Source organism: Hesperophylax consimilis, chromosome 1 (assembly GCF_061612785.1).
Source record: "Hesperophylax consimilis isolate HC1 chromosome 1, BYU_Hcon_1.0, whole genome shotgun sequence".
Classification (NCBI taxonomy): Eukaryota; Metazoa; Arthropoda; class Insecta; order Trichoptera; family Limnephilidae; genus Hesperophylax; species Hesperophylax consimilis.
Window position 1 is genome coordinate 30,000,001 of NC_142836.1, and position 23,362 is coordinate 30,023,362.

A 23,362-nucleotide genomic window follows, 5' to 3' on the forward strand; every position below is an offset into this window, starting at 1 on the left:
AAGTGTTCTCTTCTCCTGAGGAATGTGTTCGACCTAGGACAGGGATCGACAGACAGCGGCTCCTTGCACAATGCACAGCTGTCGTTTGCGGTCCTTCAGACATCAACTCAAATAATTTCACCTCCACTCAACCAGCCGTCATGAGATGGAGCCGCCGAACGATCTTTGACTAGAACAGCACCAGTGTTGCCAATAAGTGTGTTCTTTTAGAGTTAGATTTTTCAGATATTCTAGCTCTTTACTTTATACAGACCTCACAACTTTACTCATTCACGTAAAATGTTATTTACTATTGAATGCAGCTATCACTTTTTGGTTAACCATTAAAACATTGTAACTTTGGTAAAATCTCTATATTTTTAATGAACGGGTTCCGAAAGCGATCTACGTTAATAAAAAATATATTGTAAATATTAGTTATTCAGAATGTATCGAAAACACGTGTTCTTTTCCTAATAGGTATCCTGACGTAATGCTATAATATAAGTATGTCAGTATCAATATCAGTATTTGTATGAACACGTGTTCCGCCGTCCTCACAAAACATTTGCTGTTGACTGATATTTGTTAGGAACTCTTTCAATTTATTCGTTATAGTCCCACAGTCCCATTTTTAACAGGAAAACGAATAATTTTACCTTTTACCAGATTTTTGATAAATTAACAGTATTTCATATCAGTAAGTTTTCTCCATGCCTTATACAGGGTGTATCGGCACTAACCCGACAAACTTTAACCAGCTATTCCTTAGCACATTTGGAGTAAAAAATGTTATGGGCACTTTGCTGTCCGGTAGCATTTTTTTTTCAATTAAAAACAAAAAAAATTAAAATTTCCACACTACATCACTGTCATTGGCATTGCGTTTCGTGTTAAACAGCTGTTATAAGCAAGTGTGTCAAAAAGCGTCTTCGCTCTTTCGCACACACTAAATAATAATAGTTAAAAATGAGACGAATGGTGCCGTGCTATTTCGTTGTGACTGTAAACGTGCGCCAATATAGGTACACACGTGCATTATTCAACGGAATTCGAATAAAATATTTGCCAGATGGGTTTTCAAACTTTATCAAAGGATAAAACAGTGGTGACATGTGGTGAAAATATGAATAATAAATTTTTTATTAAAAAAAAACGTTACCGGACAGCAAAGTGCACATAAGATTTTTTACTCCAAATATGCTAAGGAATAGCTGGTTAAAGTTTGTCGGGTACGTGCCGATACACCCTGTATAGCTCTCTGATATATATGTTATCCTGTTTCCTTCATAATTTAGCTTTTCTCACTTGAAAGTCTGCGATCTCTGACATAGGACCACGGCTATATTTCTAACGCGTTAGCACATTAGTATGCCTAAATATTTGGTTAGGCATAAAAAAACATCTAACGAGATGAAGGTACATTGAACAATACATCCTGTATCAGACAGTATATTCCCAGCAAGTTGTGTCTCAAGGTTCTTTGGGCATGTGGCTTTCTAGTCGTAACACCTGACGACATTTCCAATATATTGTCCATGTCATGGGCGGGGCGAGCGGGTCATCCCAACGAATGGCACATTCTTCACGTACGCGGATTGCGGATCTTCTCATATTAATAATTTCCCATTAGCGTTCTATCTCAACATGGTACCAATCCCAATCTTTTATTGTTACTTTAATTTTCGTATATTTTTTAAATCATCTTCACTTTGCGCAATTTATCTGTTATCTTTTTCAAAGAAAAGACGAGATCTCATACAATACAGCGTTAAATTATTGAGATGAAAAAATATATATATATATTGCGTCTTGCGCTAATTCTTCAAAATTGAAGAAGTTAGGGAGGCAGAGGTTGGCATAATCAACTCATCAACTGAATCGGGAATTAACCCTCGAATCGGGTCATGTCTAGGTCTATATTTGTATAACAGAAGAGTATGTCATGACAGTGTTGTTTGGTAGTCCATCCTCTCTATCTACCCCTTTGGGAACTAGCGTAATGGGGTGAAGAAGGGAATGAGTCAAAGCAAGATCTATCGACCTTTTTTCTTTTTTTTGTGAGTAACCAGCACACAAGAGTCCCAACTCTTCCAACCGTCTGGAGTACCCGGTTCTTCAGATCTGGCCACAAAAGATGGCTAAAACCATTTCAACCAACGTTTCGATTCTAAATGTTGCTCTTTCACCAGGGTGACACTAAGGACGGGATGTTTTCGGAAAATTTGAACAATTCATCAAATTTCAACGTTCATTTTCGGGTTCTGTGAAAGTCCTATTCAAGTTCTGTTATCATATCATTATAGGCTAGTTGCTTGACAGAACTGAAATAAAAACAGAATCTTTCACAGAACTTGAAAATGAACGTTGAAATTTAATGAATTGTTCAAATTCTCCGAAACAACCCGTCCTAAAAGTATCTCCACTCTGAATCATAAATCATGTTTCCATACTTCTTCAAAAATATTCTATTTTATTTCGTATTCATATTTTTCCTCGTAGGAAAAGAGGCGATTTGGTGTTGGCACAAACGCTCAAAAGCTCAAAACTTGATTTTCATCTTTTATAAAACTCCCTCTTCTTTTCGAAGACAGGTTTATACAGTGATAATGGATTTGGAAACGTATACCTACATTTAAAATACAGTGCTATTATCAAGAGAATGTTGAATTTGGCGAATGGTGAATACCTATCAATAAAATATCGCACAAAGCAATTAAAACGAGAAATTTTCAACTCATACATAGCTACTTTTGATATTAAAAGCTTTATGAATGCTCTCCATTCATGTTTTGCCTTCTCTCTCTATCTCTATGCTTTCTCTCTCAGTATCAGAAGTGCATTAAATATCTCACATTCATAGTTGGTTACTATCATATCGGTAGTTCTGTGAACAGTAGACCTCGCGTCGAAAAAGTATGTTAGGTACTTAATCACCTTACTTAACCATTTATTTTATGTTACTTCAAATAAGGAATTACACAATTAGCCCAAAGAAACGTTAATCAATGACAAATCTTTTTACAAACTTTCTACAGGCGGGTAGGTACCATAATATCGAGGAATAAAAAGCTAATAAGAACGTCCAAATAAACACGATGAAAAAAAATCTCTGCCGAACCGTTACAACGGCTATCATCTTGAAACGGAAACGGAACGCACAAACAGATTTATAGATAGACGAAATTAATTTCCTAAGTCAATTATATCGTCTAGACGTCGTTAATCTATGTTCCGTTACTGAATAATGCTTCTGTTTTTTTATTATTTTTTTCACATATTGAACACTCGTAGGGCTTTTTACAAACTTAATACTAGTAGAAATGTTACGTAATGCAGATGTATAATATATATCAGTACATAAAATTAGTTGGTACAATAAATAATTATGATATTACAAACACAGTACTGAAATACTTTATTAGCTTCTTTCACAGCTAATTAGTTTTGCTTTGATGAAGGACGTAGAGGTTTTATGTATATTGAAAAGGCAATTAATTGGCAGTTCGGTTAAATCAGGCTAGTGGTGAGTGATATGAATAGTTAGTGCTATCATGGTTGTCACAGTAGAAAATAGGTGGAGTCGAGTAGAATTAACAGGGACACGGATATTTATAATACAGTGTTTAATAAGAGGTGTTATTTGGATATTCAATCGTAAAAGATCAATGGTTTCGTTGCTTGTGTGGCACGTAGCGTCTTTGAAAGTAAACGTTGTCCAGATCAATACCATCCAATTCCGGCCATAAAAATCATTAATCATCTCTCGAAAGCGATCTATTCACCGTAACTGTTGCTCCAGCATCATTTTCGAAAAAGTAAGGTCCAATGACTCTGCCGGACCATAAACCGCACCAAACAGTCACACGTTGAGGATAGAGAGGCTTTTCAACAATAACTCTTGGGTTTTCCGAGCCCCAAATGCGACAATTTTGCTTGTTGACGAAGCCACCGAGGTGGAAATGGGCCTTATCACTCAAGATGATTTGCATTTGATTCACTCAAGTGAATTTTATTAATTTCAATGCGTTGTTGAAGCTTGTATCGTACCATTTTTATTAATGGCGTAGTTTCTACTTGTCAAATGTCAAAAAATGACAGCTTCAAAAGTAACATCTACCGAAATAGCGGGCTATTCAAAATAACACCTCTTATTGGAAAACCCTGTACTTAACATTTGATGACAGTCGATAAAGTTATGCAGTAATTTAAAAAGTACAGGGTTATCTTTAATCGGTCGGGTAGAAATTAGTGTTAGTTTTAGATTAGACATTAATGTTTATAACATATGTCAACCGGTGGTTTTTCAACTTATATTGAACATATTCTTATTGATTTTGAGGTTCGGTCCGTCCATCAGGCACAGCGCTAGTCGCAAACTATTGAATTCCATAGTAGGTAGTTGCGTGGATGAAACACGTTATAACATTTTTTTAAATAACCACTTTCGTTCTACGAGTTACGCTAGTTTGGTGGTTGTGTTTCGTGGTTAAACTACATTCTTGATAGAAATTCGTGAGATCTTTCGAACTCCTTCCAACATTATCTGCTTGGCAACACGCCATTGGCGAGTAGGGGCATTACTTCGCTGCTTTAGGGCTAGCATTGGTTGAATGAATTGATTTTTTTCATCATGAAGTATGAAGCACTCTGCCGGTGAACTGACCTGTCTAGACCACCTGGCTCCTGCTCACCTGTTGCCTGCTGTTGTCGGCTGAATATTATATTATATTCTCAGGTTACACCGCGGACGTCATCTCCTAATGTTACGACATATATGGTACGTCGCGTCGTACATACTTAGGTACTTTCTCTGATAATTTGAACTAGCGAAGAGAAAATTTATTCGGCATTCGGAATCCATGCCCACATAACATACATTATTTTGATGTATTTTAAAATTATTGTAGGTATACGGAGGAAAATAAGTAATGCTGATTTATTAAAAATATCTTCAAATTATTGGTAATCCTGTTAAAAACGAGACTGCAAGCCGCTTCCTGGTAAAGTGTTAGTAAATTCATAATAATATCATAACACGTAATAATAGCACGTGTTCATCCACTTGCGTTTGTCAAAAATGTTTGGATTTTTATGAACACGTGTTCAGGCATCGAGACAAAACATTAGTATTTTACTTAACGTTTATCAGGATACCTGTAAATTCATTCGTTAATGGCCTACAATTCCATTTTTAACAGGAATACAATTATTTCAAGATATTCTTGATAGCAATATTTTTTTTCGGGGAGTTTTCTCCGTGTACTCAATATGATGCATCTGCGATTATTAGTTACTTTATCAATATGAAGCATCTGCGGTTATTAGTTACTTTATCGTTACAGAAGTTAATTGTATCACATTTTAGGTTAGCCTATGTCATCTATGTTAAGTCTGTCTATGTTCCTTAAAATAAATAAATAAATAATACAAATCAATATGCTGAATCTACGGTTATTGGTTACTTTATCAATATGATGCATCTGCTGTTATTAGTTACTTTATTAGTCATGAAAGTTTTGACGTTAACGTGTTATTTTTATTACATACCTCGCTGATAATAATTATTTATTTGGTCGTGGGACCTGTTAATTTGTTTGCTTACATTATTCATATTATAACCTTTTGATGTAACAGCGCCTTTCCAAGAAGTTTTTCATTTTTTAGCATTATTTCCATTAGACACCTGAACAAACCATAAACCTAAACCTGTTGCCATAGTTATTTTTCCAGTTTTCCGCGATTTTTGCAGTGGGCGTTTATAGTTTATTCAACGTACACAATTTTCACAAGGTTCCAGAAGTACTAACCAGTAGCGGGCTGTGTGGCAGTAGTGAAGTCCACGAAGGTTGAAAATATGTGCCTGCCTTGTTCTTAATTATATAATTAAATTAAAATATTTGGACATATAAACTTCCCTAAGTTTTGGAAAAGAAAAAAAAATCACTATTTTTTTATTTTTACAACGATAAATAGAAGATATCAATAAAACCGACCTAATTTACTGAGTTTAGTATCCCACATAAGTCCGTCGGTCAGACAAGCTGTCGACTGCCAAAAACACGTCGCTCTAGGCTCTTTTTGTGAAAAAAATGCCTTCCTGTGCTTTTGAGATGTACACAAATCATTCTCGAGCAAAAACCAAATCAGATGGAGTTTCTTTCAATTCGAATGAACTCAAAAGTCACTTATTATTTCAATAAATACAATATTTCACAGTGTTTTTCGAATAAAATAAAGTGATAAGTATGAAGGACAACATGATGACAGTACCTCGACAGTACGTCGTATTCTACTACTCTGCTCGCTCGTTTGTTCGTAGGGAGGTAGGGGAAAAGCGGCCCACTGACGGGCGAGCATGTGCGCGGCGAGCAGTCTGAGCATGACGTCGTTACAAAAATGCTCGTCGCTCGCCTGTGACGTCATGCTTGCCGCTGACATGCTCGCCCGTCAGTGGGCCGCTTTAAGCTGGCAGCTGGTGTCGCGAGGAGACAAGAGAAACGAGGGGCGTTCATAAATATATAGCCGTTTCACCCGTACACATATTCTTTGAATGGCTATCTCTTTCTAATGCGTTCCGTTCATTTGGCTATGTATGATGTTATTTGTAGTCATTTCATTCATTCCACAAATTCGGTGTCGCTATTCTTTTCTCTTGCGTTTCGTTATTCGATTTCAATCCATAAACAGAAAAGTGCTATATTGTTTGTTCGATTAGTATTAACATAAAGCGTATTTGTATTTATTTCAATGATTCAATGCTAACCAAAGAGGGCAACCTACCCCTGGTCAAAGAGCAACGCTATTAACCTACCTGCCTATTCATGAACGATTATTGAAAAATATTTTTCGGATAATTGAAAAAGCATTGGAAAAATATTTATCAAGATTTTTTAACAAATATTTTTTTTATGTGAAACAAAAAAAAATTGAAGTTAGAATTACTTTTAAAATACCTTTGCCTAACTAAATATGTCCTTGAAAAACGACTGTAAGCGACTTAAAAAACTTTATATTTTTTGCCTTAAAAATTATAATGTTTTTTATTGCGTACATCGATTCTTAATAGGTACTAAAAGCTGAGAGAAACTTTCATCTGCTTTCAAGAAAAGTATTTTATTTTGAAAATACGTTCAAAAATAGCGAATTTTTCTAAAATCGAATGTACTTGTGTGAAAATATGTTCCGCGCAATCTGCATTCTGATAGTTTTCATATGAGACTTACATTGTAAAATGTCAGAGGCTTTAGGGGGCTTTTAGTCTGTAGACATAATACAACGAGCTAAAAATTCATCAATGTATTAAGATTAGGTAAAATAGGTACAAAAGGTTTCATGTTATATCGATGACTAAATCTGTTCCAGAGATAAAAAGAGTAGGTAACAATGATGTATGGGTGTTTGGTGGCATTGTCATGCTATAGGCGTTGCGATAATCTTTCAATGTTATGTAAATTATTACAAAGCGGACGTCTCAGGTCTTTAGAGTTAGAGTTCAAGGTCGTTTAAAATATTGTATTGTAGATCTTTGTATTCCGATGTTAACTTTTGTTATGACCGGTAAACCAGTTTTCCAAAAAAATTAAAACGTGACGAAAGTGAGATCCTGTTTTCTAGGTAACCTGCCTTCCTTTTGGCAGCAGGCTTCCAAAGCTGCTTTTGGTTTAGTGTCATTGGTTAATAAAACGATCTATTGCTTCTCCCGTCTTGGTTTCGCCAAGTATGAAAAATGAATTGTATGTACGTCAAAAACTCCTAAAATTCTAAAGGTAAGGGTGCGTGTATACGCAGCATAATAATATATAATATTATCACCCATTATAATAATAATATAATAAATCGTCCAACTCCAGTGAAATAGTAGCAATATCAACAACAAGCCGTTAGAGGCGCTAATGTAGCATGTTGCCATCAGCATATATAGGAAATGTCAGATGTTTAAGGTATTATTAATACTAAAGGGTTTTTGATGCTAGTGATTCCACTATGACAACCAGTGACTATAGTTAAATCTGATTCCAGCATTCCTTCCCGGTTTCTTTTCCGAGATTCTGATAAGAATTTTTTACAATTTCCTCTAATATCTAACTAGTTTACGGTTTTTTACTTTTATTTTCTTAGGACGGGTTGTTTCAGAGAACTTGAACATTTCTTCAAATTTCAAAGTTAATTTTCAAGTTCTGTTATTATTTCAGTTCTGTCAAGTAACAACCCTTTAGTGATATAATAACAAAAATTGAAAAAATGTTGAAATTTGATGAATTATTTAAATTCTATGTAACATCGTCTGCATCCATAATTACAACCAGTAATCAATTACCTTCAAATGCATCCAACCATTGGAAAAATCAGTCATATTTCAATCCTCAGTGATTAATTTTTTTTCATGGTCTCTATAAAACAGTTATACACCAATACGTTAGAGAGAATAAGACGTTTAGTTTCGGTTGCCGTATTTTCTGATCCACATGGAATGAGTAGATTATTTTTGAACATGAATGAGCATATAGTTTATTTTTAATTATTATTTAAACTTTTTAATTGCAACAACAGTATCAGGGCAGTCATTTAGATATTCCCTTGTAGGGTTGGGCGGGGCTAGTTGAACCAGGGGGCTAGTTGGGCCACGCCAATATCTTCGGAGCCGAAAGACTTACGAAGAATGCTGAACATGTTCTAGCAAGCTAGAAGTGTGGGGACCGCGCCACCAAGCATTCAGTAGGCACATGGCATCCGTAGCGTGTGTACGGGGATTTTATGTGATTTTTGCTCCAAAAGTAAAAAAAGACGATCGATTGCTTTTTTGAAAATAGATACCAAGGAAAAAGATACAAAGTCAAGGTAAGTCAATTTGAAATTGGTGTGTACTTAACTATATCTTGTCAATTATAAAATTGTAATACATTTAGTGGTATATGAGTTATCCGATGAAATTTGTAATAAAACATGGGTGGGGCTAATTGAACCATTTGGTTCAACTTGCCCCATTCAGATTCCTTACTGTAATTTTAAACGTAGTGCATTCATTTCACTCATCAACACATCAATAATACCGATTTTTTAAACCTTCTAGATGCTTACACGCTTTACCGACAACAGGCAAAGAGAATGTTTCTCCCAATATCAACAACAATACTGTAGCATCTACAAATAGAAGTGGCGTTTATTTTTCTCCTGAAACCGTTAGACCATTTCCAAAGGCAGGGCTGCAAACAGCGAGGAAGAAAAAAAGAGCTGCTATTTTAACAGACACTCCTGAAAAGGATTCTCTTGCCCAAGAGCAATCTAAGAAGCAAAAGACAGGAACAGATAAGGCAAAAAAGAAGGCAACTAAGAAAAAACTCTTCACATGTCAGACTCATCATCCGACAATTGTGAAGAATATGCTAGCCTAATTTGTGATGAAATTTATTCAGAGAGCTTTCCAGGAGAAGAGTGAGTTCGTTGTCACGCCTGTCTAAAGTGGGCACACCAAAAGTGCACATCTGGAACTATTCTAATATACATTTTCCGATTTTATCGATTAAATAATTCTAAGAAAACTTACCTGTTTTATTATACTTGTTTTTTGTTTTAGATAAAATAATCGTTCTATTACCTAATTCTGTATTCTTTCATTATTTCAATAAATTTACTTTAATACCTTAATTTGTTTTATTAAACCATGAGTGTGAATGATAATACATATATGACACTATATTGTTCAACAAGCCCCGTGGGGTGGTTCAACTAACCCCACCTATGAGGCAAGTTGAACCATTTCTCCCTCTGCGTGAAAATTGAAATATCTTGCATAAGGTCAACGTATTATATCATTTCATGAATAACATTATAAAGTCAGATAATGAAGCTATCTTAATAAATTAAAAAAACAAAAATAACTATAAGAGTTTCGACTCTGGGGTCAAATTAGCAAAATCATGTTCAACTAGCCCCGCCCTACCCTACCTAGATTACATGCAGTTGGCAATACCTTCTCAGAAACGGTAGATATTATTGTGTTCAACTGCACGGAATTTAGTTACAATAACCACACCTCATAAATAAATATTAATGTTAGTTTTTTATTATGTTGCTTGCGTTCTATTTTATAATTACTTTAACAAATTATGCTTCGTTAATAATGTTCCACTAAATTATTATATACATCACATGTTTGTAAAAGCACGTATGTGTAGTAGTTCTGTAAACAGTACTTAATTAATCAAAATGATTATTTCCTGTTAAATTTAAAGATTTGTAAGTAAGTACTTAAATATCTACCCGCTTAATGTAAACCATAATATATTATTTTACTTTACATGTTTATTTCAAAATAACTGTACCCCGCCATGCGTTGCTATGGCTCAGTCTGTCTGTAGATAACGAAACGATAGCGCATGTTGCTTTTATGGCCGAATTACACCTGCCGAGTGCTCGGCCGAGTCACTCGCTTTGTTACTCCGTCGAGCAACTTATTGGAAGGTAGAGGTAATCAAATGTATAAGAGACAGTGGGCGAGTCAGTTCGTTGAGATTAGTTTAAAGTGCTGTTGTCATGGTTTCGCCAAGTATGAAAAATGAATTGTATGTACGTCAAAAACTCCTGAAATTCTAATTTTTGATTTTTTTTTTTTCACTGACTGACTCGGCCGAGCGCTCGGTAAAAAATTACCATTTTACATCATCTATATAATATAGATATTCAAAAACACACGCGTATTCGAATGCAACGTTGTTTCAAAAATTCAAAGCAATCGGGGATGAACTTTCGGAGCTTTGAGATTTTGAACAAACGAACATTTACATTTTTATTTATATAAATAGATATATAAGAAATTATTATACAATTTGTCCAAAAAAAGTCAATATCCTATTAGTTCTGATTTCGTGTTTGTACATGTTATTGAAAGACCAATTAATTTACTCGAATTCTTTTTAATTTGGTCAACTGCAAAACTCTAAATGCAAGTCATGTGATGTGTTTAAAGCATAACAAACACCTCAATTTATCTTTATTAAATATCTCAAGTCGTGGCCTGCGCAATTTATTTTACCAGCAACCGATCCAAATAGGTCGACTTGCAACCGAAACAATGTCAGCGAATGTTTTCACTCTTCACTCGATGGTGTCTATGTCTAATAATCAGCGCTCATTGGATCCAATTCGTCTTCATTCCTAAAATACCTTGACCCAGTCTCGCTAACAACCTTCCTGTGGACAGTAGAAAGGTTTGAAATTGAATGCTCCTGTCCAAGGTTCGTAGAAAATGTATGTTACTATTGGACGGTCCTGTCGCTGTCGCCAGTGATACCATACCCCAATATTTTTTTTAAACATTTTACAGCGGTAAAAAATCGTTTATTTACCATTTAAAGGATAAAAAACCAAGTTTTTCGTAAACTTTTTATTGAGAGTTTAACCCTTAAAAGAAAACAACGGTATCTAAGAAAATTATATATACTTTATTAAAAAACAATCATTTTATTAAATTACATTATAAAATACTTTACTTATTATACACCTAACTGAAAGCATTAACTGTGTACCTCATCTATTTGTCATATATATGTTTTTAGTCATATATATGACTTAAAATAGGTGAGGCACACAGGTGTATATATGTATTTTTTTTCCAATATTGCGTTACGTAAAAGCTGAAAGGCGTTAATTATATTTATAAATAAATAATTTTCCTTTGAATAATAGGAAAAAACAATATTTTTGGGAAAGAAATACCATTCAAATAATATCATAAAAAGTTTTTTATCTTATTTTTTTAGTGTTATCAAGTGTAATTTGTAGACCTAAATTTCAAACTAAATAATAAAATTAAAATATAAATAAAGTCAATAAAATAAAATAAAAAAGATTTTCCGATCCATGAGAAGAAGTTTATTTTTCGTTATTAAATAATGAATCAATTTACAGAGTATAATCATTAATGTTAACTAAAATAGTTCATAAAATTAGTTTTTCTCTCATTCTCCTAATTAATCTTTTTTTTTAAATTTTACAGTAGTTCGTTAGTTTTTTTTTATTATGGTCTAATTAAAGTAACATGAAATATATTCATTTTTATTTAATGAAAATAAATACATAAAGAGACAGTGTGAAGTTCAAAAACTACCTTCCTGAAGTAGGACCCTTGCTAAAAAATCGTATCTCACTCAAAGTTCGTATTTTTAGTGACCGGTAAAAAACAAAAAACCTGAAAACATTGTAAAACCCATGCATCTGGCAACACTGGCTGTCGCTGATAGATCCGTTGGGACCGGCCGACCTTTTTTTCTGTTACATGCGCTGTTTATGAGGAAAAGGGAGAAGGTTACAACAATATTTAAGATTTTGGCATTTGATGTCCAATGTCAGATCTTCTATAGGCATAAACATTCTGTTCCGATTAATTTATCTATTCGTCTATTCCTAAGCTTTCCGCGCGAATTATATGTAAAGTACCTACCTATACTAGTAGTTCCTAAGCTTTCCGCGCGAATTATATGTAAAGTACCTACCTATACTAGTAGTTCCTAAGTTTTCCGCGCGAATTATATGTAAAGTACCTACCTATACTAGTAGTTCCTAAGCTTTCCGCGCGAATTATATGTAAAGTACCTACCTATACTAGTAGTTCTGTGACCAATGAACAGTAGACCTCGCGGTCAAAAAGTATGTTTCTAATTTTCTCTTATGTATAATGAATCAAAACCAAAATTTCCTCTGAAATCATATTATTCGTTAGTAGATGCTTAAATACCTACCTACTTAATTATAAACATGTTATATTTTTTTTATTTCAAATAAGGAATTATACAATTTGTCAAAAGAAGCGTCACTATCTGAATGACAATTCTTTTTTCAAATTTTCTTCATTCGGGTTCGTAGACCATAATGTAAAAAAACTCAAATCATAGTTAGCCACCTAATCAAAGTAAGACTTAGTAATAAAAAGTGAATGCAGCAGATTTTCGAAACTGGAAACGGATCGTACAAACAAATAATAAAGTGCTTATTAATTTTATGTAATACATTTATATAAACACAGAAACTCTATCGAATGTTTGTACAAATTCTACGAATTTGCTCGGAATACATGGGCTGATTTTTATTAAAATTATTAATTTTAAGTGATATGCCGATAAGTACCTAATTCCTTTCTAATTTGGGAATAAATTATGTTAATTAATACGACTTTCACTAGTATTGCCAATTATTGCTAATCATTTTTTTGGAACGTTACGCAGATATTGTGTGAAAAACATGATTTAAAATATTTCGGAACTGTATAGGTAATTTTGTGTCAGTATTCAGCTAGAGCAGTGGTTTTCAAAGTGGGGGTCGCGAGATATCTTTATTATTAAAATAACATGCAAACAATTAGTTAATTTTACAAAAGAAGTAGGTCACTAATATAAATAAAAATGTACCCTAGTAATACAAATGAATGCGACGGGTGCGCTTGTTTTTCGTCAACTAATTTATCGAACCTTGGCTCTGTGCGAGACACAGGGTTACAATTTTAGGTTGATTTTATATTTTGTTCACATCGCCACCATGGGGGAAAAGTGCGCTCGTGAATAGTCTGATCCTTATGAAAAGTGCGCACTCTTTAACAGCGAGGGTGAATTTATTTATTTTTACTCAAAAATATAATTACATTAAAAACTCTTATTGAAGAGTTAGAATATGCCTGCGTTATTTTGTCTCCATTCTATGATGTTCACATTAATCTTGTCGAATCCGTACCGCATCGCTTCTTAGGGTTATTTCTTGGAGGTTAGGGCTAGAAAGAAGCGATTACTCATTCAACTTGAAGTAAAATTAAATCTTTCTTCTTTATAAACACGTACGAAGGACTTCGATCTCATCTGTAATTTCAAAATTATTAACAGTATGATTGGCCCACCTACTTTGTTGCAACTCATCTCTTTCAATATCCTTTCTCGTAGAATCAGAAATAATGATTTGCTTTTCCTCAATCAACACTCACAAATTATGAATACCATTCACCAATGTCCAGAATGGCAAGACTTGTCAACTCAAGTCAGGACCTTCAATTTTTTGGTGTAAGCCTTAATGATTTTTATCAGTCATTACGCAAGTAATATTTTATATTGATGTGGCAGAAGTCGTGAACTCCGTCAAAACCTTGTTCCTGTGTTGACTTGACATTATCTTTATTGTTTATGTGCCCTATTTTTGTAATAGCAGTAATTTTTTTTAAATTATCCTGTATTGTAACATTTCTCCCTGTATTAATTTCGTGTAATTTGTAATGTGTTGTAATTGGACATGGTCCGTTGGTAAATAAAAAAGGGGGTCGCGCTAAAAAGTTTGAGAACCGCTGAGCTAGAGCTAGGCAAGTATAAGTAGGTTCTTCTTACCAGTGGCGTGCCGCAACCTTCCAATTTGCTTTTGGTTGGTATTTTTATATGCGAAAATTTTTGTTATCAATAGACATATAATAATATACATAATATCAAGCAACTTTGCACTATAGGTCAATTCCAAAATCTGCATTAATATTGCCAAAATATGTAGTTACTAGCAATGCCAAATACGTGCCTAAAATATACACATAAAATAAAAAACTGTCCAAAATATGCATAATTATCTAATAATTGAAAAATATAAAAATTGAACCAATTATTATTGTTCGAATTTTTTATTTCCATTTTTCCATGCGCTTTATATTTAAAACGCGTTCGTATATAGTCAATAGTGTAGTAGGTATATGTAGAGATGGCAAAATTTCGTTTTAACTAAAAACGCGAAAAAATATTTATGGTTCGAAAATAGGGCATTTATAAGTTTTCTTTGCGTTTCAAGGCATTTGAAAGCGTTTCCAGTGATTTCTATTTCGCAAATTAACGCGAAAAACGTGATTTTGGCCATAGACATATGAATATTAGTAGACCTGCCCTAAGTGATTAAAAGCGTATTATCCCCACTCCCCATACCGGTTCCATTGGAACCGGCTGGGCTGGCGTATGGCCTCAAGTGAAATTTGAAAACGTGACGTCATCATTCTTGTGCGAACTATGGTCGAGGCATCATCGGTTCATTTTACGAAATAACACGGCAAAATGTTGACTTGTACTATGAAAACTTGTAAAAATAGATGTGAAAAAGAGAATAAACCCAATTGTCGTATTACATTCCATATATAAGCATTATTTTACTTTATTTTAAGCATATTCACATCGTATAATATAGATCAGTTTTAGAAACATATTATACTATCATATCGAGAAACGTCTGGACGCGAAACACAAAGCTGGTTGGTTGCTGGGAAGTAAATTATGAACATTTATAAAAGTGTCTTAACTAAATACTTAAACGAAATATTCGACTCTGAAAATACAACCGAATTTTTTTGCCGAATTTGGACTTCGCAAATTTGTTCATAACGTGGCGAGTAATTTGCGCTCCCATGTAAAAATGTCTATTCATTCCAAAGCAGATTTTACTTTTAAGAAGTAAATGGTGATATTATAATGCGAGATGCCTATTTACTGTCAGATTGATTTATTGACGAATCACAGTCAGCCTTACGCCCTTCGTTCTTCAACAGTTGATTTTACCCCTCGCCATTATCTTCTCGTCTATTAATTCCTATGTCTTTGATTTTGGCCGTATTTCAGCTAAATTATTCTATTTAGCGAAATAGGCGCAAATTTCCCAAAAATACCGGGTATTAAAATAATATGTGAGAATTTTAAAAAATCGGTATTTACATTACGATTTTTTATAATTTTGTTACTATTTTATGTGTAAATATTTAATATTTTTGTACTGTAGGCTAAAATTGCTTTTTGACATTACACAATTTGTGCGAAATAAATTACGCCTAGATATTGATGTTAATCGCAATCTGCATTTGTTGTGTTTGTGTTCGACCCGTACTTAGAGTTTCCTTCCTTATTAATTTAATATTAAAATTAATTATTTATAATCTTTTATATGGAAATACTTGCAAATGAAGGTTAAACATATATTTTACCAAAAATACTTAAAATATGCGCTAAAAACATTCAGGAAATACATTTTTTTCTATTTTGCTACAAAACGCTAAATTATGCCTCAAAATGCTATAAAACGCTAAATTTCCAATTGTTAATGCTAAAAAATCTGAAAATTAATGCTAAATTTTGCCATCTCTAGGTATATGTAATATAATAATTTTATTTGGAAATAATACTACATATTCTGCAAAATGAACATAACTTTCTTTTGTCTGTGGAGTAGCGCATCTCCGCCAAAAACGGTTCCGCTTCAGAAATGAATGAATTCACTCGCGAATTTTATTTTTATCTCCATACCTTTAGTCACATTCGCACTAACACATCCGGCATCAAATTCCGCGCGCCTTCTTGCATAATCAAGTGATAGTTAGATGGTAAGTAGGACTTCCAGAAGCATCAAGGCTAATGCATTCAATTATGAATTCTGATAACTGTACCTTGTCTAGTACTGTACCTTGGTTTAGGCCTGAAAATAATGCTATTTTTTAATAGCAGTTGCATCTATGTTTATACTTCATACCCAGTAACCTAGTACCGAGAACACCGACATAACTGCACACGTTTTAATTTCGGGAGGTTCGTGTTGCTCTAATTAAATTGTAAAATGTTATCTATGTCATAAAAAAATCACGAAAATTGTATTAAATTTCACCTTCATAATAGGTACAACAACTGATATCTTCACTAACGAGCCATTGGCCGAGCGGACGAATAGGAACCAAAGTATAGGTGGCTAACGATGTCATTTTTCTACCATGAATATTTTGAATGATGAACTTTGGGGTGGTGTTGTGACACCCCCTGTTACTTTGTGACCTATATTTTTTATTCATATGTTTTATCCAAGTTAAATAATTTTCAAAACCCAAAAAAAGTTTCGACGCATTTTAAAAGACCTTAAACAGCTAACAAATATTAACTTTCAGCGACCGATTTAAAAAAAATTGACCTAAATAATTCTATCTTTGAACTTAACAATGATTTAATAAAAAAAATTATGTAATATTTATGCCAATTGAAATATCTTCGCTAGCATGATAATAAATGATAACCTATCCTTGTGACCCATCTCCACCCGGCTAATAGTAAAGTCTCCTTCCAGTACCTCTCTCGCCTGGGCCTGCCGCGTCACACGGACAAGTTCTTTGCGGGCGCCGGCGCGGGGGTGACCGCCGTGGCCCTCACTTACCCTCTGGACACCATCCGCGCACGCCTAGCCTTCCAGGTGCTAGGCGATACACGCTACACGGGCATCACGCACGCGGCCGTCACCATCTTCAAGACGGTAAGTCTTGTCGCTTAACACAGTATTTCCCTTAAATTAAAACATTTCATTATTATTGGCACTGCAAACTTGGATAGTCCTAGCCACCTCTAGCAACAAACTACAATTTCTTCCAGTTCCTGAGGCTTAAGGATGCTTTCACCTCCACACCATACACAGTCACCTTACTTAAGTTTAGGCCTCCCAACACCCTCGTCCTCGGGGCCTACCCTGAGCCAAACTGTGCCGACCCTGAGCCAAACAGCGCCTCGCGCTGTGTTAGATGTTAGGCATTATCAGTGCTTGGCTCTTTGTGGCTCATTGGCAAGTCAGAGCTCAGAGTGGACTGCTCTAATTGCACCTGCATAGGGCCGGCCCTGTCCGTCCTGCACCTCCCGTCGTAATCACTTATTATAGAGGAACCTCTTTGGTGGTCTGCTGTTTTCCACCCATGCAAAGGTCCTGCGCTGTAAGCCATTCCAATTTTATAAATCTTATTGTGGACGGCTCTACAAACAACAAGTATAAACGGCTGTACCTTATCAATTGTACAGATACAATAGAAGGGTTTGCATTATTGCTTGTGCTTATTGCAAGGATTTATTGTCCTTGGATAAAAGAGTGAACAAGGCAGTCAAAAAGTACGATTATTTTATGCCACTTAACCCATGAGTTACGAGTATTAGCGGTCAGCATCTGTTTGCATTCCTTAACCATAAAGCTTAGACCGTCACATCATGACGAGGGTAATAAGAAGACAAGGTTAAAATTAAAATCCATTATTCTACAATAACCAATGGTTTCTTATTTTATCGTGTTCTAGGAAGGTGGTATCCGCGCCCTATACCGGGGCTTCGTCCCAACGCTAATGGGAATGGTGCCCTATGCCGGCCTCTCTTTCTACTGCTTTGAGCATCTAAAATTCGTGTGCATGAAGTACGCGCCACAGTACTGCTGCACTAAAATGGACAGAAACACAGGTGAACAATTATTGAGATATTTCATAAATCATTGACATCAAACGAAACAATATGATTAACAATGTTTCCGGCAAATTGAACAAGATAGCTTGAATGTGGAGCATATTTTATCGATAAGGTCAATGGATCAAATATGTACCGTCAAATTTAAAGCACCCAGAAAAGTGCTATAAGACAAATTGCATTGAGCGGTCTATGGAATTGAACTTTAATAACACTGATAAAATATCATGTATACAGAATTATTCCTAATTAACAAAAAAACATTTTTTTCTTCTGATTTTGTGTGGAGATTCTTTTAAAGGCAAGAAAGGAGTGAACCTAGTTGTAAAAAGGAGGAAACACAAAGCTGCCAAATTATTCCATAGTCGAGTCTTCGAGTCGAGTCGACCTCGAGTCGTGTTGGGCACATGTTTGTTGTGTCTTCTGACTGTGCGCCACTACTAAATAGATTAATGATGCTAGTGGAACATCTTCTATTGAAATACTGGTAAAACAAATGCACCGTCTCTGTGGAAAGTCAGTGAACGAGTAACACTTTCCAACATTATATAAAATATGTAAATATAAATAACTAATTATTATTTTTTTAATGATAAACTAATGTTTATAAAACAAGGTTTTTTATGCATAGCACAAAGGATAACAAATTATTATAAGCAATAATTAGTCGCCTGAAATATTCATACAAATTGAAAATATCTCCCTAGTAAAAAATAAAGTTGGTTGTTTACAGGTGAAAAAATATAATAAGCAGTAATTGTAGATTGAAGTACTAGTACATATTGAATTATTTGGCGTGTTGGAAATAAGTCGACGTAGCTCAGTGGTCCAGAGCACCTGACCGGACATCAGAAGGTGCGGGTTCATTTCCCGTCGGCGGAATTTATTTGGAAGATATTTTCAATTTGTATGGATATTTAAGGCGACTAATTATTGCTTATAATAATTTGTTAAAAATAACTAATTTGTATTGCAGGTGGTCTGGTGCTGTCCATCCCGGCCAAGCTGCTGTGCGGAGGACTGGCAGGCGCCGTGGCCCAGTCTGTGTCCTATCCACTGGACGTCACCCGCAGACGCATGCAGCTAGCGCTCATGAGCCCGGCCACCGAGAAATTTGGGTTAGTAGACGTTTATACGACGAAGGTTTTTAATATTACTAACTATTTGGTGAAAAATGTATTTTAATTTCATTGTGACTAAATTTCTATTGGTGCTGGTTTGGGCTACCTTTAATGGTGGAATAGTTTGTTTATTAGAGTGATATTTTTATTACTTTTTGGTTCTGGTCAAAAAGAATTTGTTTTGGGTGCGTACAATAATGGCATTTATTAGGATAGTACTAGTAGTACTGAGGACATAAATAAACCAAACTTGAACGGTCCCGATCAGGACTGATGGCAGCAAATGAGTTAATTACTTTATAGGAAATAGCTCGCAGTTTACAGGCCTCCAGTTACCCACCACTATGACAGTTTTCGGTGACTTGCTGTTTTAAGTTAAAATATCTAAGAAATTCTGTGTGCGAAAGAAAGAGGGAACTAACCAAATGGATCTAACAAAATGAAATTTCATATTGTTTTGTGTATTAACTCGTTTCATTTTTCATTACAAGCTATGTAACTGGGGAGTGATTTAGCAGACTTAACATAATCACACCCTTCTTTCTTTGGCAATAGGAGTTTGATAAAATATTGACTTACGCAGAGATGTGCAAAATGGGTACCCAAAACCATTTGAAATGCAAAATGGAAATGGGTCAAAACTTTTCCATTTGAAAATGCAAAATGCAAAATGGTTTTTAGAAAAGCATTTAAAATGCAAAATGCAAAATACCTATTTTCAAAATGCATTTAAAATGCAAAATGGTTTTTCAGGTCAAACAATTAAAATAATTATAGAGTTTTTAAACAATTTTGTCATTTAACAATGGACATCAATGTAGAACATATTACATGATGGTAAATCCAAAAACACCACGACTACAGATTATGAAACCACAAAAAATTTGCACGGGAATAATGTTGCCAACGTAAAAACATAGAAACTGCTATCTAACATTTAATACTACAGCGTCATGGCCATGTTCAGTATTTGAATCAGTATTTTTTGTAATGGTATCACTCAATTTCCAGGGCTCCTACCAGGGAGCAACTTGACAAATGTTAATTATCTCTCATAGCGAGGTTGAGGACCGACTGATATTTGGGGCTGATGAGTGGAGAAAGTAGGAAGAATGTTGCAAAAAGCATTTAAAATGGAAAATGCATTGAGAAAAGCATTTAAAATGCAAAATGCAAAATGGTTTTTAGAAAAGCATTTAAAATGCAAAATGGAAAATACCCATTTTGCATTTTGCATTTCCATTTGAAATGGATTTATTTGAAATAAAGCACATCTCTGGACTTACGGGATAATAAACCATACCACACTTCCTCCTTCTTGAGGCAATATTTCGGCCAACTGTGCAGTGTCCGTCATTAGGCCATCCGCCCAAGTTGCAAAGCTGTCTGAAACTTAGGCTCAAGAAGGCAGAGGAAATGCATCAAAGCCTATATCCTAAAAGTGAAACAACAAAACACTATTGGCCGTCAGAATCTTTAATCAAATCCTCGGTACATAACAGGTATTCAGGAATGTAAGTACATGTATTATGCAAAACTATATTACAATTTTATTGAATCCAACAATTTTTTTCTCTTGTGTTTTCTATTAATACTTTATTTCTTATGGTGTAATTTAATAACTAATGACCCACTTTGCAGAGACTGCAATGTTACCGGTGACCGGGAGGTTATTGTAATAAGTAATGACCCACTTTGCAGAGACTGCAATGTTATCGGTGACCGGGAGGTGTATTGTAATAAGTAATGACCCACTTTGCAGAGACTGCAATGTTACCGGTGACGGGGAGGTGTATTTCAAATGATTTTCTTTTTTTTCATGTCTTCTTCTGGTTAACCACTATTTACTACTTGCAGAAGGTTCGTAAACTCCACAAATACACATTTTCACATCATTCTTCACTCGTGTAGTTCATGCATTCGCTTTTACATCTTTTAATTGGGTTTCGCATTCACAGAGTTCATATTTATAATGATTATTTGTATACATATTATTGTTTTCCCTATCACACAAATGCTTCTATTAATTTGTACTAAAAAGAATCAGAATCGGGCAGGTTGGGCAAACTGAAAGGTTGGGATATGTTATTGTGATGTGGAGTTAAAAACAATTTTTTTGTGATTAGATCTCTCAAAAAAAGCATGTTCCAAGAACCTGGGCTGACTGGCATAAATTTCTATCATTCTGATAAATACCTACATTTTAATACCGAAGATACGTTTTAAAAAGTGGCTAGTAAGTCATTAAATTTATGTTAATTTCCACAAGGGATCAATAGGAGGCATTTCATTAAATTTCATCTCTCCATTCTGTACGTTCAAATGTGGGTAAAATTCAACTATTTGTCTACGCATGTCATTTTTATGGTTTTGTATTGTTATGAAACAAATAAACATATATTTTATGATTCCAAAGTGATAATAATGTTAAGTGATAAATTATATCAACATTGCAACTAGTACATTTTAACAATACTGTTTGCAATATTCATCTACATATTAAAATTTATTGCTTTTATAATAATTGTGTAATTGCTTTAACATTGAAACAATAAAACTGTTAATACACGGTTGGTTTTATGGGATTTACCGTAACGATACTAAATGACACTTGCAACCAGTGGCGGTTTGTGGCGTAGAAAAGTGGGGAGGCACAAACATATGTTTTTAGTATTAATGTACCTATACCTACATAGGCACCAACATACCTCGTTAGCGAAAGATCAAATCAAAGCAATGATATTCATGACAACAAAATAATCAGTGATCATAATATATATTTTTTTTTTTAAAAGAAAGACAAACATTCCCGGGTTACGAATAACCTGACAATATTTGAAAATCTCCTACTACCAACACAGTAAGCGGAAAATGTTGCTTGTGTTGTGGTGGAGGACTTAGCCGGCCGAGGAATTGAACACACTACGCCTGGGTGAGACCCAAGCGCGATGTCAACTCGGCCACCGACCGGTCTATACAGGGTGTATCGGCACTAACCCGACAAACTTCAACCAGCTATTCCTTAGGACATTTGGAGTAAAAAATGTTATGGGCACTTTACTGTTTGGTAGCATTTTTTTTCAATTAAAAACAAAAAATTAAAAATTTCCACACCACATCACTGTCATTGGCATTGCTTTTCGTGTTCAACAGCTGTTATAAGCAAGTATGTTGAAAAGCGTCTTCGCTCTTTCGCACACACTAAATAATAATAGTTAAAAATTAAATGAATGGTGCCGTGCCATTTCGTTGTGATTGTAAAAGTTCGCCAATATAGGTACACACGTACATTATTCAACGGAATTCGAATAAAATATTGCCAGATGGGTTTTCAAACTTTGACAAAGGATAAAACAGTGGTGACATGTGGTGAAAATATGAATAATAATTTTTTTATTAAAAAAAAAACGTTACCGGACAGCAAAGTGCACATAAGATTTTTTACTCCAAATATGCTAAGGAATAGCTGGTTAAAGTTTGTCGGGTACGTGCCGATACACCCTGTATACCTACCTAATATCAATAATATGTGCATTAAACTAATAAACTTTAATTGCCTTCGTCAAACTATTAATTACGAACAAGTTAATTACTCCACACTCAAAAATAGATCGACCGTTAACTGCAAATAAATCACTATAGCAGTACCTAATGACTTCGAACTGCCACATATCACAAAACCAATCCTAAATGATCAGTCCTACTTAGGCCTCCAGCTAAACAACACGTAACCATATCGGCTGCTACCCCTGACTTAGTATTATACCTACTACGTCGTGTAGTGTTTAGTAGCAAACTACAAACGCCAAAGCGAGCGGGAATCCGCTTGAGGCAGGCCAACATGCACTGGTAGACAATATATTATTATAATGAATTAGATATATTATAAAGACAACCAGTCCTAGTGAATTTCTAAAAAAAGGGTAATATTTAAATTTATGTAGGAATAAAGTATTTCAACAACCTTCCGATTGAAATAAAGAAATTAAAGGATATTAACATACTTAAACT

The 23,362-nt window shown here is 34.6% G+C and overlaps 1 protein-coding gene across 1 annotated transcript in view; it reads left to right on the plus strand.

The window, feature by feature from the left end:
* Positions 1 to 23,362, plus strand: part of LOC149426607 (mitochondrial coenzyme A transporter SLC25A16-like) — a 49,737-nt gene that overhangs the window by 20,398 nt on the left and 5,977 nt on the right. The window contains exons 3-5 of the mRNA XM_089632125.1: positions 17,086 to 17,268; positions 18,071 to 18,227; positions 19,207 to 19,348. Coding sequence (XP_089488251.1) covers positions 17,086 to 17,268; positions 18,071 to 18,227; positions 19,207 to 19,348 — 482 coding nt within the window. The remainder of the gene's footprint in view (positions 1 to 17,085; positions 17,269 to 18,070; positions 18,228 to 19,206; positions 19,349 to 23,362) is intronic.